Below are 14446 nucleotides of genomic sequence, written 5' to 3'. Positions count from 1 at the left end.
AGCCCTGGTTCTCCACCATTGCCACCGTCTTCTTCTCTCTTGGTAATGTCGAGAAGGAAAGAGAGAGAGAGAGAGAGAGAGGGAGAGAAAGATGGAAGGGAAAGGGAGAGAGGGGGAGATTGTCGACCGGAGAGAGGTGTGAGTGGTGGCCAGTGATGACACCAACTGGCCAGTTTCACTAGGGAGGCAGGGAGAGGCGGATGATGGGTACGAGAGGAAAAAAAAAAAAAGGCAATCTCGGTACAAAAATGCAACTAGTTTAGAGTGCATAAAAAAGATATAATTTTTCACATTAAAAGTTAGTTTTCAGATTTCATAAAGTTGGGTTCCAAAAAGTATATATTTTCCAAATGGCCCCATCAAAACACAAGTTTCCCGAAAAATAATTCTAATCTAACAGGATTTTGTGCCATGTTGGCTTCTTATGTGGAAATTAGTGGAAAAAGTCACACCTTTAATATAAATTCATCAATTTTGTGGAATTGTGGAAAGTGTCTCTTTAAGAGATGTCTTTAATATAAATTCAATTTTTTTTAACATGTATGATTAATAAATAAATAAATAAAAATTATGGAAAGGTGTCTCTTGAAAATACACTTTTCGTATAACTTCAATTTTGTGGAATTACAGAAGTGTCTTTTCAAGAGACACATATTATATAAATTCAATTTTTTTTCTATTGTGTAACTAATATGAAAATTATGAAGAGGCACATTTAATATAAATTAAATTTTTTTAACATATATGACTAATAAAAAAACTACGAAAATGAGTCTCTTGAAAATACACTTTTAGTATAAATTTAATTTTGCAGAATTGTAGAAGGTGTTTCTTGAATAGGCACTTTTAGTGTAAATTCAATTTTTTTAACATGTGTCACTAATATGAAAATTCCGACATGGCAAAAAGTGTCATAGATTTGTCAATAGTTTTGGAACTACCATTTTTAAAAATTTTTAAAGTAGCCATAGAAGTTAAAGAAACAAAAAACAATGGTTCTTGCTTCTCTATTTGTTTTTCAATTGTTTGGGCGGTGTTGAACCCTTTTCACTTTTGTTGAGAAATATACTTTATTAATAAACAAAGACCATTTCATGGGTGAATTCACTATTTACCGGTTTGGACTCTTTAAAATCATATTTCCAATAACTTTTTTATAACTAATCTATTTAATAAAATAAATATATATTTTAACTTACTTTGAATATAACATTAAAAAAAATATATCTTGTAAAATCATGGTGTTTTAAAAGGGATTTTTAGTAATAAGGATTTTTTTTATTTTAATATACTTAGTCATTTTGTCCATTGATTTAAAAACAGTTTTCTATTTTTAAAAATAAAATAAAATGAAAAGAATACTACTTTTTTAGACAATGAGACAACTTTAGAGCAAAATAAAATCGTAAACAAATAAAAAAATTAAAAAAGTAAATAAAACAAAACCTCATTCCTTTCTTTCTTACCACCTAATGCAAAAAATCTTCATATAGGACCTCTTTTTAAATTTGTCAAGCTTTTCTAATTTTCCTTTGAATTCCCTGAATTTTTTTATATGGATTTCAAATAAAGTGAGACATGATGAATAAATATTTATTAATTAATTTTTAAAAATAATTTAAATTTAAAAATCTGTCCCAATTAATATAGAACAAATCTTATTTCAAATTTCTTTTACGGTTTCTTATTTCCCTACAACTATTTTCCCAAATTGTATCATTTAGAAAATAAATTTCAAAATAATTGATATTTCATGCATTAGATTCACTAAGTTTAAATTTTTTATAAAAAAATAATTGAAACTCAAACACTAGGTCAATTAATACTTGAAATTCATGGAAAAAAAAAATTACTCTATAATGGCTATTATTTCTCCTTTGCAATCATATTTTTTCAAAATAAATTTCAAATCAAAGGAAAGTTAATATCTTTGTTTTGTTAAAATGTAAAACTATTAATTTTTAAAAATAGTATAGAACTCAACAAAGTATAGAACCAACTGTGAACTACATATCATTTTATAAGGAATTCATGACTTGTATCTTCTATATAATTCCTAATGTACCTAAGTCATGTATAATATAAGTGATATGAGTTGAATACTCAAATCATTGTTAATAAGTAAAAGGGATAGCGAGGGGAATAATCGAGTTCAAACTTTGTTACATCGTGTTTTGCTTTGAGAGGCTCAATATAATGGTCCCTTGTTCAAGCTCATATTCCTTGATGGAAGTTTATGAGAGTTGGATCGGTTCTTAGTTCACTTATGTGCATAAGGACAATTCGATAAATATGCAAGGTTGTATAGGAGTTAGTGAACAGTCTCTCTACACTGAGCTAATTAACCCATTGGAACCCAATTAGGTTAATTAATCAATTTTTGGGCTATATTAAGTTACCCAACCCAAGTAAGCTCTTAAGCTTACGAGAAACATATAGATACCCCTTTAGGTAGAGTTTCAAGCTTCTTCCATTATCTTTTCTCCAAGATGTTCTAGAGAAAGAGAACCATAGCTTCAAACTTTGACATATCCACCATATTTATGCCAAGATTCAAGGAAATCATCAATTGGAATATTACTGGGTCTACAAGATCTTTTACAACTTTTGATCTTTCTACACTAATAGGAATTTCATCTAGGAACATTTTGATCTTGGTAAGCACATCTAAATTTATAGATCCAGATCCTAAAAAGAAAAGAAAAAAATTACTTGTTTTTGCTTTCATTGCTAGGATCTTGTGGACCTAGGAAAGTGGCATGCACCTAATGAGATTCAAGGCTATGGAATAGAGTAATATGAGATTTCCTACAACACCCTATCAATTCAAGGCTAGGAATAGAGCAATCCAAGTATTCCCAAAAATAAGGTAAAATGAGTGACAATATACCACCAGGGACGACTTCATGGCAACAAGAAGTGAAGGAAAATACAAGTGCTACCATGACAAAATGAAGGGTCTACAACTATGTTTGGTTTGCAAAATAGAATAGGATATATTTATAACCCATTGGATATTATATCTCATGAACATGATATTTTAAAATAACATATGAAATGAGATATGTTATTTTAATATATTTAATTTTTGAAATGAATAACAAATAACATGAAACATGTATCATTTTTTAATATTTAAAATAAAAATTATATTACATTCTAATATTTTCTATTTAAAAAACTAAAATTTCTCTTATGTTAAACAATATTCAAGATTAAAATATTTAAAATTTATAAATAATTTTTTTATACTATGTTATTCAATATATAAAAATAATTATATATATATATATATACATATTAAATCATACAATGTTATTTTATAATATATTTTATTAATATTTTTTTAGTTTTTCTTTTTTTAACCATAAATTTATAATATATATATATATAGCAAAATGAATATATAAAAAATAAATAAATTTATGATACATGGAATATGTATATCTCACATCTTAGCATACAATTAACATATCCCATGTAAAAGAGATATAAAAAAGATGGTGAATAATATATCTCATCACTTATCCTATCCCATGTTTGGTTAGTGACGAGATAGGATAAGTAATGGGATAACTTATCCATGACATCACCAACTAAGCATAAAATAAAATATAATATCTCATTTCTTATCTTATATCATGATATTATCAATCAACTGAACAACAAATGTGTAGTGGATAAGATAAAGTTGGAAGAATTCAGTGACTTGACTTTATTCCAATCAAATGTTTATTTGGAAGATTGACACAATTGAATGCAATCTAAATCTATACTACCTATAAAAGTAGGTTGTTTTTCACTTTTTTTATTTTTAGAAATACCCTAATCAATACTAATAATCAACTTAATGGGGAATTTAATATTTTTGTTTAGTTAGGATTTTAATTACTTGAAGTTCAAAAGTCATTCCTAAAATTATCATCACAAACCTAAGAGTAATTCAAAATTTAATCTTTTCAATACTAATAATCAATTTAAATGAGAATTTAATCTTTTCATTTAGTTAGAGTTTTAATTACTTGATGAAACCATTCTTAAAATTATCATCACAATAATTCAATATTTAATCTTTTCCACACTCATAATCAACTTAAATGGGGATTTAATGTTTTCATTTCGTTAGGTTAATGAAAGTCATTCCTAAAATTGTCATCACAAACCTAAAGGGGGTGTTTGGTACGTCGGAATAGGGAATGGAAATGAATATTTTGTTTTCATTCCTATTTTTTAGTGGATAGAAATGAATTTGATGATTTCATTTCTAGCATTTAGATGAACTTAGGAATGCAATATTAGAATTATTATTTGTTTCCATTCCAATGTTTGATAATAATAGGAATGGAAATGAAAAGGAAAAAAAATTATAATAATATCCTTCCATATAATTAAAAATATTTTTTTTATTTAAAAATAAATAAATTTTGAGAGTTTTTTTGTTATTAAATAATAAGACTAAAAATATATATATACTCAATAAATAAAAAATTAACCATAAAAAATCATATAACCCTAATGTACAAATATTCAATTATCATTTTTATTAAAAATTTGAATAATTTGTCATGCTTAAGTAGTTATAAAATTATATTTTACAAATATATATATATTATAATATTTAAATTCTCAAAGCTAGCAAGTGTTTTTCCTATTTCCAAAAGAAGAAATAAAAGAATTCAAATTTCATTCAAAACCCTAGAAATTAGAAATTGAAATTTTTTTTTCTAAATGTCGTGGAAGGTTTGATTGATTCAATTTGGGATAATCACTTGTTGCATAGAAGTGGATGATAAATGGGTCTCTAGCTTTGCAAAAAAGATAAGCATCGAGCTTGAAGAATGAGATAAAAGGGTAAAATAATATATTTAGGTTATTTTATATTATCAAATGAGTTTGATGAATCATAATACCACCTACTTTTGATGAATTCAAATCCGACTTATAAGTTGGATTTGATTTTTGCCTGAATAATTTTTTATTTCATTTCTGTCTTCTTAACATTTATCCAAGAATAAAGGAGAAAATGAATGAGATGTCTATTTTCACTCCTTATTCCCATGTACCAAACACCCCCAAAAGGTAATGAAAATTTTAATCTTTTTATTTGCCTCCAATTTCTATTCCATCAACTATTTTAATAAGGATTTAATTTAAGGTTTTAATTACTTGACTTAACGAAAATATGCATGTTCATAACTTCACTTTGAGTTTATATTCAAATTCAATACTGTATTTTATTTTTATATTCAAAATCAATCCTGAAGTTGTTCTCAAGAAACTATAAAGGAAAAGGTTAATGTTTGTGGAAAACCTCTCAAACTACACATTCATCTTCATTGTCCCGCCCTGCACAGCTACTCCATCATCCCCTCCCTACTCCATCCTATTTGATGAAGCGCCCCATGATCCACCAATATAATGTTTATTAGTTTTAACCATTGATTCTGGTCTATTTATAATATGTATAGAGAGAAGTCAAGTTATGGTAGGAGATCATCGCAAAGTATTTTTCCGATTTTAGATTTAAAATTTAGATGAATGACGATTATGGTTTGTTTGGAACTCTCTCACAAATCAATTTTTTTTTTTCTTAATAACAAATTTAAAGTATTTTAAATCATATTTAAGTGTGTTTTAAGAAAATAAATAAAATATATTTAACACTTATATTTATTATTAATTTTTTTCTTCTTATCCTAACCTATCTTTAATTTCTTCAATGAAATAATTTTTTTTTTAAATTACATGAAGCTTTTTTACTTTTTATAACTGTACTAGTGATTTCCATTCATTTTGAGATATTTAAATATTTTAAAATTTTATATTTAATTAAATAATAGTGAATTAATAATAACACTTATTACATAATAGATCACTATTGAATAAAAAGTTTCATCACTCATTTACATTATTTATTTAAACAAATTTTAGTTTTATTAAGAAAATTACAACATTATTTTAAAAATATTAAGATCTTGATATAAAATTTACTTTCGATTGAGATTTTAATTCTTTTGATTTTTTAAAATATTTTTGGAACAAAACTTATTTTTCCTTTATATTTTTTTTCATTTGATTGATTAACTTGATATATCATATATTTTTATTTGATATGAAATTATTTAATTTAATCTAGATTTTATTTTCTATTTTTAAAAACAAAAAATAATAATAAGTTTTAAAAATATATATAATGGTTTTTAAAAATATATTAAAAATGTAATTTTTAAAAGTAATTTTTAACAACGTAATATAAGCCAATGATTTTTCTATAAGAATTTTAAAATTTAACATAAATTTTTTATTTTATTTTCTATAAAAGAAAGTGTATGAAACCAATATTATAAATTTTTTATTCCAAAAATATCTTAAAGTTATAAATTTCATTCTCTTTAAAACCACACTATTAATATAATCAATATTATAAAAATTTATCATTAAAAATTTGAAAACTTTTCAAATTTATCATCATTATAAATATTATTCTCTTTAAACTCTATTAATATTGATTAATGATATAAAAATTTATCATTAGAAGCTTGAAAACTTTTCAAATTTCTTGCCACCATTTCATTTTATATCTTTAAACTTGGAAAATTTTTCTCTTCTTTTCTCATTCTCTATTCTTTTCAAATTTTTCTCTTCAACTCTTCCAATAGGTATGCTATCCGTTTGAGATTTTCCCCTTTTTTTTTAATCCACAAATTTCTTGTTCAAATTAAATCATTTTTGTTCTGATTTTTATTAAAAAGCTCTTATATAAAAGAAAAAATATATTTAAACTATATATAAAATAATTAACTCAAAAAAAAAATTACAAATTTAGCATAAAAACAAAAAATGATGTATTTAAATTAAAATTGCTAAATGTTATGGCTAAGGACCAAGGTGGTATTTTTTTTTTAAATCTAAAAATATTGGTTAAAAATTAATTTTATTATCATAAAATTTGGTGTTGAAAAGTGTAATCTTATTTATATCTAATCTCATTTATTTATTTTTAATTTGGTTTCATGATGTTTAATTCATTTATTTGATTTTGAAGATTTCTATATAAGTCTTGAAAGAATAAATTCACATACTAATTTTTTTGTTAGACTTTTTTCATTTTCCCTCGTGTGCTTTGGTATGTGTACACTCGCTAATGGTAAAATAAATAAGTAAATGTAGTAATTTACTATATCTAGTGTTCTTGATTTTATGTTTCCATTTACCTGAAAACCTAAAGTTGGTAAGTCCAAGGGACAACTTGAAAGGTAGAGAGGAATACTAATGTCATTGATCAACTCTGGCAACTAATTTTGGAAGAATATCTATCTTGAACATGTGTAAATCTTATCCTAACACCTCTCTCCAGAAAATTTCCATATATAGCTTCTATTTCTATTTCTATTTCACTTAAACATATATCGCATTGGATGAACCTAATTCATCCTATGATCAATTAGTCCACCAACTTGACTGTCCAGATCAGTTGCCTTTCATGGAGTAGTGGATTAAAACCCTAGCAAGTAACTGCCATGGCTCTATAAATTAAATCCAGGCTTCATCGCCTGTTGATCATCAGAGTTGAGAGTTGTGAAGGGCAATTTTTGTTACCAGGTTAGAGTTTGATTCTTGCATGAAAGAGCCTCTTCACTGAGCTTTCTATTTCTTTGTGTACGGAGAATCTGGTTTGGCATTAACTTTGACGGTCTGTTTGGATTGTGGGAAAGCTAGCTAGGCAGTTAAATTATTTTCTGCAATTTTCCTTTCCTTTTCCTCGATCCTCTCTACCACTCTCAAATGTTGATTCATTTATTATTGTTTCTTTTCTATAGCATCTATTATTTTCTGGTCAGTATCTCCATTTACTGATTCTACTAAATTTTCTTTAATATGCCACAATTGTTTGGTTGCATACTTCCAGGAAAAGTAGTCCCTTGGAAAATGTTTTCATGAAAAAAAAAAAAAATCACCCCACTCCATTTATGATCCAGTTATTTTACTTGCAACTTGGAGAAACCACGGTAGTTCTTTGTTAGGTTTAAAAGACAAAATCCAATTTTGTCAGGAAAACATTTATTACTTGCTACTTGCCTATCAACCAAAGATAATGTAGTTATTATAATTCTATTATTTGCTGTCACTGTTCTTCATCCTGTTGTTTTTTGTCCCTTGATCTGAAGTATGATTCTGATTTGTCTCAGAAGCAAAAAGAGTTTCCAAAGGAAACATGGCAAAGGTTCCATCGCTCTTGGTGGGGCTTTTGCTCTTGTGTGGTTTAGCAGCCATGGGGGAAGCAAATGAGAAATATAAAGACCCAAAACAGCCCATAGGCATTAGAATCCGTGACCTTATGAAAAGGATGACCCTAGCAGAGAAAATAGGTCAGATGACACAAATTGAAATAAAAACTGCCACCCCAGAGATCATGAAGGAATACTCAATTGGAAGTTTACTTAGTGGTGGAGGGAGTGTGCCTCGGGTTCAAGCCACCGCAGAAGAGTGGATTCAAATGATCAACGACTTCCAACATGGTTCTCTTTCAAGCCGTCTTGGCATCCCAATGATTTATGGTATAGATGCTGTTCATGGCAACAACAATGTGTACAAGGCAACAATATTTCCCCACAATGTGGGTCTTGGGGCTACCAGGTGATGAATGTCTAAAACCTACAAATTAATGTACGCTGCCAATGTCTGTCATCTTCACGTATGATTATGTCATCCTGCAGGGATCCAGAACTTATGAGGAAGATTGGTGCTGCAACGGCCCTTGAAACTAGAGCTACTGGCATTACATATGCATTTGCGCCATGTATTGCGGTATACATTAAAGAATCATTTGACTAAAATTTTAGTAATAGTCCCCATGAAATATGGCTTTCAAACTATTCTAATCTTTAGCCCCTGTATATACAATAGGTCTGTAGAGATCCAAGATGGGGCAGATGCTACGAGAGCTATAGTGAGGACCCCGAAATTGTTCGGGCAATGACGGAAATTATACCTGGGCTACAGGGCGACATTCCTGCCAACTCAAGAAAGGGCATTCCTTATGTTGGTGGAAAGTAAGTTTAATCTGCCTTCATGTAGTATATAATATATTAGTAGTGCATATTCTTGACAATCTACTGAAAACTTTTCAACCCTATTGCCTACATGATTATTTTCTGAATGGAAGAAACTTCGTAGTTGATTGATGGGAACTTCTCTAGAAAATGAATAATCATCGTCAAATTGTGTGTCAAGTAAATTCTAACATCTCCATTTGTGGTTCACGTGGCAGCTTGTAATTTCATCCATGATAGACCTTTGCGATTGGCAAGCTAGATAAATTCATTTACCAAAATAACTGCCCTTTTTTTCTGTAATTTTATTTTATTTTATTCCTTCCAAAAGGGATAAGGTAGCAGCTTGTGCAAAGCACTTTGTGGGTGATGGTGGCACCATCTCAGGCATCAATGAGAACAACACTATCATTGATTGGCACGGATTGTTGAGTATTCACATGCCTGCCTATTACGACTCCATCATAAAGGGTGTGGCAACAGTCATGGTTTCCTACTCTAGCTGGAATGGAAAGAAGATGCATGCTCACAATCAACTTATCACTGAATTCCTAAAAAACACTCTTAAATTCAGGGTAACAATATTTGTTACATTTTCATATCATTCAAATTAGGAAATTAATAATCCATTCTAATTACAAGTTTTTGCCTCTTTGTATATACTTCAGGGTTTTGTGATCTCAGATTGGCAGGGTATAGACAAGATCACTTCACCACCCGGTGCCAACTATACATACTCTGTTGAAGCCGCGATTAATGCTGGGATTGACATGGTAAGTGGCTTCCCCAATGTATACCCATCTTCTAAATCTATATAAATTTGATTGCTTTTTGGCGTGTGTTTTCCAGGTTATGACTCCTTTTAATCACAGTGAATTTATTGGTAGTCTAACTGACCTTGTGAAGAAAAATGTGACTTCCATGAGCCGTATTGATGATGCAGTAGCTAGGATTCTGAGAGTCAAGTTCACTATGGGTTTGTTTGAGAACCCCTTGGCTGATCTTAGTTTCGTTAGCCACCTTGGATCCCAGGTTTATTTCTTAATATATGCTTAACAAAATTTCAAGTGTCTTGTGTAGCCTTTGTGAAGTCTCATGTTTATTTCCGAACCAGGCTCACAGAGATTTGGCGAGGGAAGCAGTGAGAAAGTCATTGGTTCTTTTGAAGAACGGAGAAAACGCAGATCCTCCTTTGCTACCTCTCCCTAAAAAGGCAAACAAGATCCTAGTTGCAGGAACCCACGCCAACAATTTGGGGTATCAGTGTGGTGGTTGGACTATCTCTTGGCAAGGACTTGAGGGAAACAACCTCACAACTGGTATGCTTATTAATCCTCCATTAATTTCATGCATTTGCAAGCATCAACAGTTATAACTAACTATTACTAGCCTTAATATCATCATCTTTGAATGAATAGGAACAACCATCCTCAGCGGCATCTCAGCAGCCATTGACCCTAGCACTCAAGTGGTATATAGCGAGAATCCTGATGTTGAACTTGTAAAGTCGGGCAACTTCTCCTATGCCATTGTGGTGGTGGGAGAGAAGCCTTATGCAGAGACTTTTGGGGATAATTTGAACTTAACAATTCCTGAACCAGGTCCTAGCACAATTACTAATGTATGCACGAGCATCAAGTGCGTAGTGGTTCTAATCTCTGGCCGCCCTCTCCTCATTCAACCCTATCTTCCACTTATAGATGCTCTAGTTGCTGCATGGCTTCCCGGAAGCGAAGGCCAAGGTGTGGCTGATGTTCTATTTGGGGACTATGAATTCACCGGGAAGCTTGCTCACACCTGGTTCAAGACTGTAGAGCATTTGCCTATGAATTTTGGGGATCCTCACTATGACCCCCTCTTCCCCTTAGGTTTTGGGCTCACAACCAAGCCAATTGTGGGGTAGTAAAGATGGATCAACTATATAGAGAGCCACAATAATGAACTAGTGATGGTTGAGAGATACAATGGTGCTTGCCTCCGCATTTGTTTTTCAATTGTTTGGGCGCTTTCGACCCCTTTTCACCATTCACCCGTTTGGACTCCTCAAAATTTTCCAATAACTTCTCGGATGAATCTTGTAAAGGTGGTTCATTGAAAAAATATAGATTTTTTAACAACTTTAATAAAATAATTCAAGAAGCATGCACTCAAATTCATTAAAATTTCAAAATTACTGCCACGAGTCTTTTCTTTCCGCCAGCTAATCCATTTGTTTTGTTTTGTTTTTTTCTTTTTTTTAACCTTCAAATGACAAGTGAATATAACTTTATGATGCTTATCAAATTGACACATGGCTAATGAATATTCCACATTATTTTTCATTTTTTTCTTTCTTCATTTTACCTAGAAAATAATGCACATTGTTTTTAATATGTTAGTTACACATTGTTATAAAAAAAATTAATTCATTTTTTTACTTTTTCATCTTTTCATATTGATGGATTTTAATTATTTATAGACACTTTAAATATAAATTAATAATAATAATAATAATAATAAGAATAAGAATAAGAATAATAATATATGATAAATGATTAATAAGAAAAATTAATATAAAAATAAATATACAATAAATAAATTTAGAGGTTTAAAACATAACATTTTATATATTCATGCTAAATAAAATATTTATTTATTTGATAAATCTTATTTAAATAAAATTATCTTTCTTATATTATTTTATTATTTATCTTTTTAAATTTTTTAAATTTTCATGTGAAAATTAGAATCAATTATTATGATTTTTATCTTTTTGCTTATGATTTTTACTTAGTTGTATTTTTTTTCTTAGTTAAAATGTTTAAAATTTTTGTGGTTCTAACATTTTTCTTTGTTAAAATTTTTAATTTTTTATTTATATAAAATCAAAAATCAAAAAGTGTAATTAATCATTTATATTAATTTTATATAAAATAAAAAATTATATACTTTTTTATAAAAAAAAATTGTATTTAATCATTTATATTAATTTCTCTTAATTTTATTAAAAATTAAAATTTTTTCATAGCCAAGTTTCGTAACACAACTTTCGAAAAAATGGGTATCATTCTTTTATGTAAAAAAAAAATAACATTAAAGTGTGTTAAAAGTACCACGAAAGTATGTTACTCTTAACACACTTTAGCGGTACTTTTTCCATAAAAAATAAATAAATAAATAAAATATTTTTTTATGGTTGTGTTGATTAATGCGCAATTTTAGTATACAAAAATTTTAATTTTTAATAAAATTAATATAAATTATTAAATACCATTTTTTATGAAAAATATATTTTATTTTTATTTTATATAAATAAAAATTAAAGATTTTAATAAAGCAAAATATTAGAAGCATAACCAAGCTTTAGTCTTCTTTTATTAAAAATTTTAGCCAAGAAAGAAAAATTTAAAACCACGATCAAGTTAAATTTATAAGCTAAAAACAAAAATTATAATCATCAACTATGATTTAGACATGAAAATTTTAAAAATGTATAAACAATAAAATAATATGATAATATAATAAGACTTATAAAATAAATAAATATTTTATTTAGCATAAATATAGAAAATTTTATATCCTAAATCTCTAAATGTGTTCATCATATATTTATTTTTACATTAAATTTATTTTTATTAATTATTTATTATATATTATTATTTTATATTTAAAATGTCCATAAATAATTAAAATCAATAAATATTAAAAGATGAAATATTAAAAAAAATTGAAATTAAAAAGATTTCATCATGCCAACATATTTTTTTAAAATGTAAAAAGAAAATGAATATCTTATAGGGGAGATGAAAAAAAAAGGAAAAGAAAAATCATGTGGAATGATGATTGTCACGTGTCAAAGGTTTTTTTTTTCCAAAAAAAAAAAAAGCAATAATAATGATGAGCTCATTTGTCTTATCAAAGTAAGAGGAAAAAAGAAAAAAAGAACAATAAAGGGAAAAAGAATTATTTTTACCATTTGAGTGCATATATTGAAGATTATTTTCTCTTAAAGACATATTCTTTGAAAAGCAAAAGTCAAACTTCTAAAAAATATCATTTTTTTACTCGTTATTGAAAATATATATATATATAAACTCTAACTTTTATAAATTAGTGTTATTTTCACTTAATTAAAAATATTTTAAAATACATACTGTAAACCCCTTAAAAAGACCAATGTTTTTTTTTTTTTTTTTTGGATTTAGCTAGGACCACTCGAGAGAGGGGGAGTTTTCTTATTTGGGAGGATGGGGGGGACCCCTTTCTGAAAGGAGAGCAGCTTCATAGACACGGCAAAGGGCATGGATGGTCAGGTTGGTGGTTGAGGAGGCCATGCCTGTTGATGGAAGAACGGTAGGACAAGTAGGGGCTTGCCAAGGAAGATAGAAAAACAAGGGCTTGCCAAGGAAGATGGGAGAGAGGCGAGCAGCGGCAAAGGAAAAAAACAGAGAGGGCGGCACCACCTTGAGCTTGGTAAGCATTCGTTTTCTAACGCCCTGCTTCACCACTTGCCAATTTTTATATATTGTTTTGTTGTTTGCTGTGGACATCAAGGGTCGTAGGTTTGCTTGGATGTAGCATGATTATTGTGGGTAATATGCTCTGTTTTTTTTTTGTTGTTTGTTCTCCCTGATACTCCAAGCTCTCTTCTATAAGTGACTGTATTTTCTTGGGTTGGATTGGATGTTTGATGATTAAATCATGGGCTCCTAACTTGTCCCACCAGTTGGTAACCCGTTCATCCTTCAAAAAAAATCCAATGTCATAATTTAACTTTCAATCCTAAAAGTTCCACTATTCGTCTAAATGTTATTTTCTTTAATTAGAATATGTATCCCTTATTTATTTATTTATTCAAAGCCTAATTCTTCAAAAATCCAACGTCCTAATTTAATTTTCAATCTCAAAAATCCCACCGCTCATTTTTTTTTCGTTTAAATATTATTTTCGTTAATTAGCATTATTATTCCATGTTTATTTATTTATTCTAATCGTTAAAGTTTAATTCTTCAGAACCCGACTTCCAAATCTAATTTCCAATCTCAAAAGCTCCACCATTCGTATACCGCCGTTTAATGATTATTCTCGTTATTAACGTTATCCCATCTATTTACCTATTCAGTTATTCGCATGCCAAAGATCTCATCTCTAAATAAATTCTTAAGTTTTCAATCTCTAAATTCACATCCTCAATCTCTAAAATTCCATCTTTTGTAATTATTTACTTAATCTTTATTATTTCACCATTGTTATTATTCCATTCCTTTACTTATTCACTCATCCACTTACCCACTCGTTTAAAATCCCGAACTCTCAAATCATTTTCAAAATTCCAATCCCGTTCAAATTTAATTTCTAAAAATCTCATTCTCATATTTAATCTCTAAAAGTCTGATCTTCAAATAAACTCTAAA

General features: G+C 28.5%; 1 protein-coding gene across 1 annotated transcript; it reads left to right on the top strand.

Moving 5' to 3' along the window:
* Positions 1–7550: 7550 nt before the first annotated feature.
* LOC117916699 (beta-glucosidase BoGH3B-like) lies at positions 7551–10978 on the top strand. The gene is made up of 9 exons (XM_034832844.1): positions 7551–7602; positions 8190–8637; positions 8718–8808; positions 8908–9053; positions 9385–9628; positions 9722–9826; positions 9903–10085; positions 10168–10372; positions 10472–10978. Exons 2-9 carry the CDS (start codon positions 8216–8218, stop codon positions 10954–10956), a joined length of 1881 nt encoding a protein of 626 aa, XP_034688735.1. The 5' UTR covers positions 7551–7602; positions 8190–8215; the 3' UTR covers positions 10957–10978.
* Positions 10979–14446: the final 3468 nt, after the last annotated feature.

The sequence above is a fragment of the Vitis riparia genome, chromosome 6, assembly GCF_004353265.1.
Source record: "Vitis riparia cultivar Riparia Gloire de Montpellier isolate 1030 chromosome 6, EGFV_Vit.rip_1.0, whole genome shotgun sequence".
Lineage (NCBI taxonomy): Eukaryota > Viridiplantae > Streptophyta > Magnoliopsida > Vitales > Vitaceae > Vitis > Vitis riparia.
This window is presented reverse-complemented; position numbering and strand designations above follow the sequence as displayed.

Coding starts and splice junctions, on each gene's coding strand:
- LOC117916699 (XM_034832844.1), top strand. CDS start 8,216: ATGGCAAAGGTTCCATCGCTCTTGGTGGGGCTTTTGCTCTTGTGTGGT. Junction 8,809..8,907: donor CATTTGCGCCATGTATTGCG/GTATACATTAAA, acceptor TATATACAATAG/GTCTGTAGAGATCCAAGATG. Junction 9,827..9,902: donor TTAATGCTGGGATTGACATG/GTAAGTGGCTTC, acceptor TGTGTTTTCCAG/GTTATGACTCCTTTTAATCA.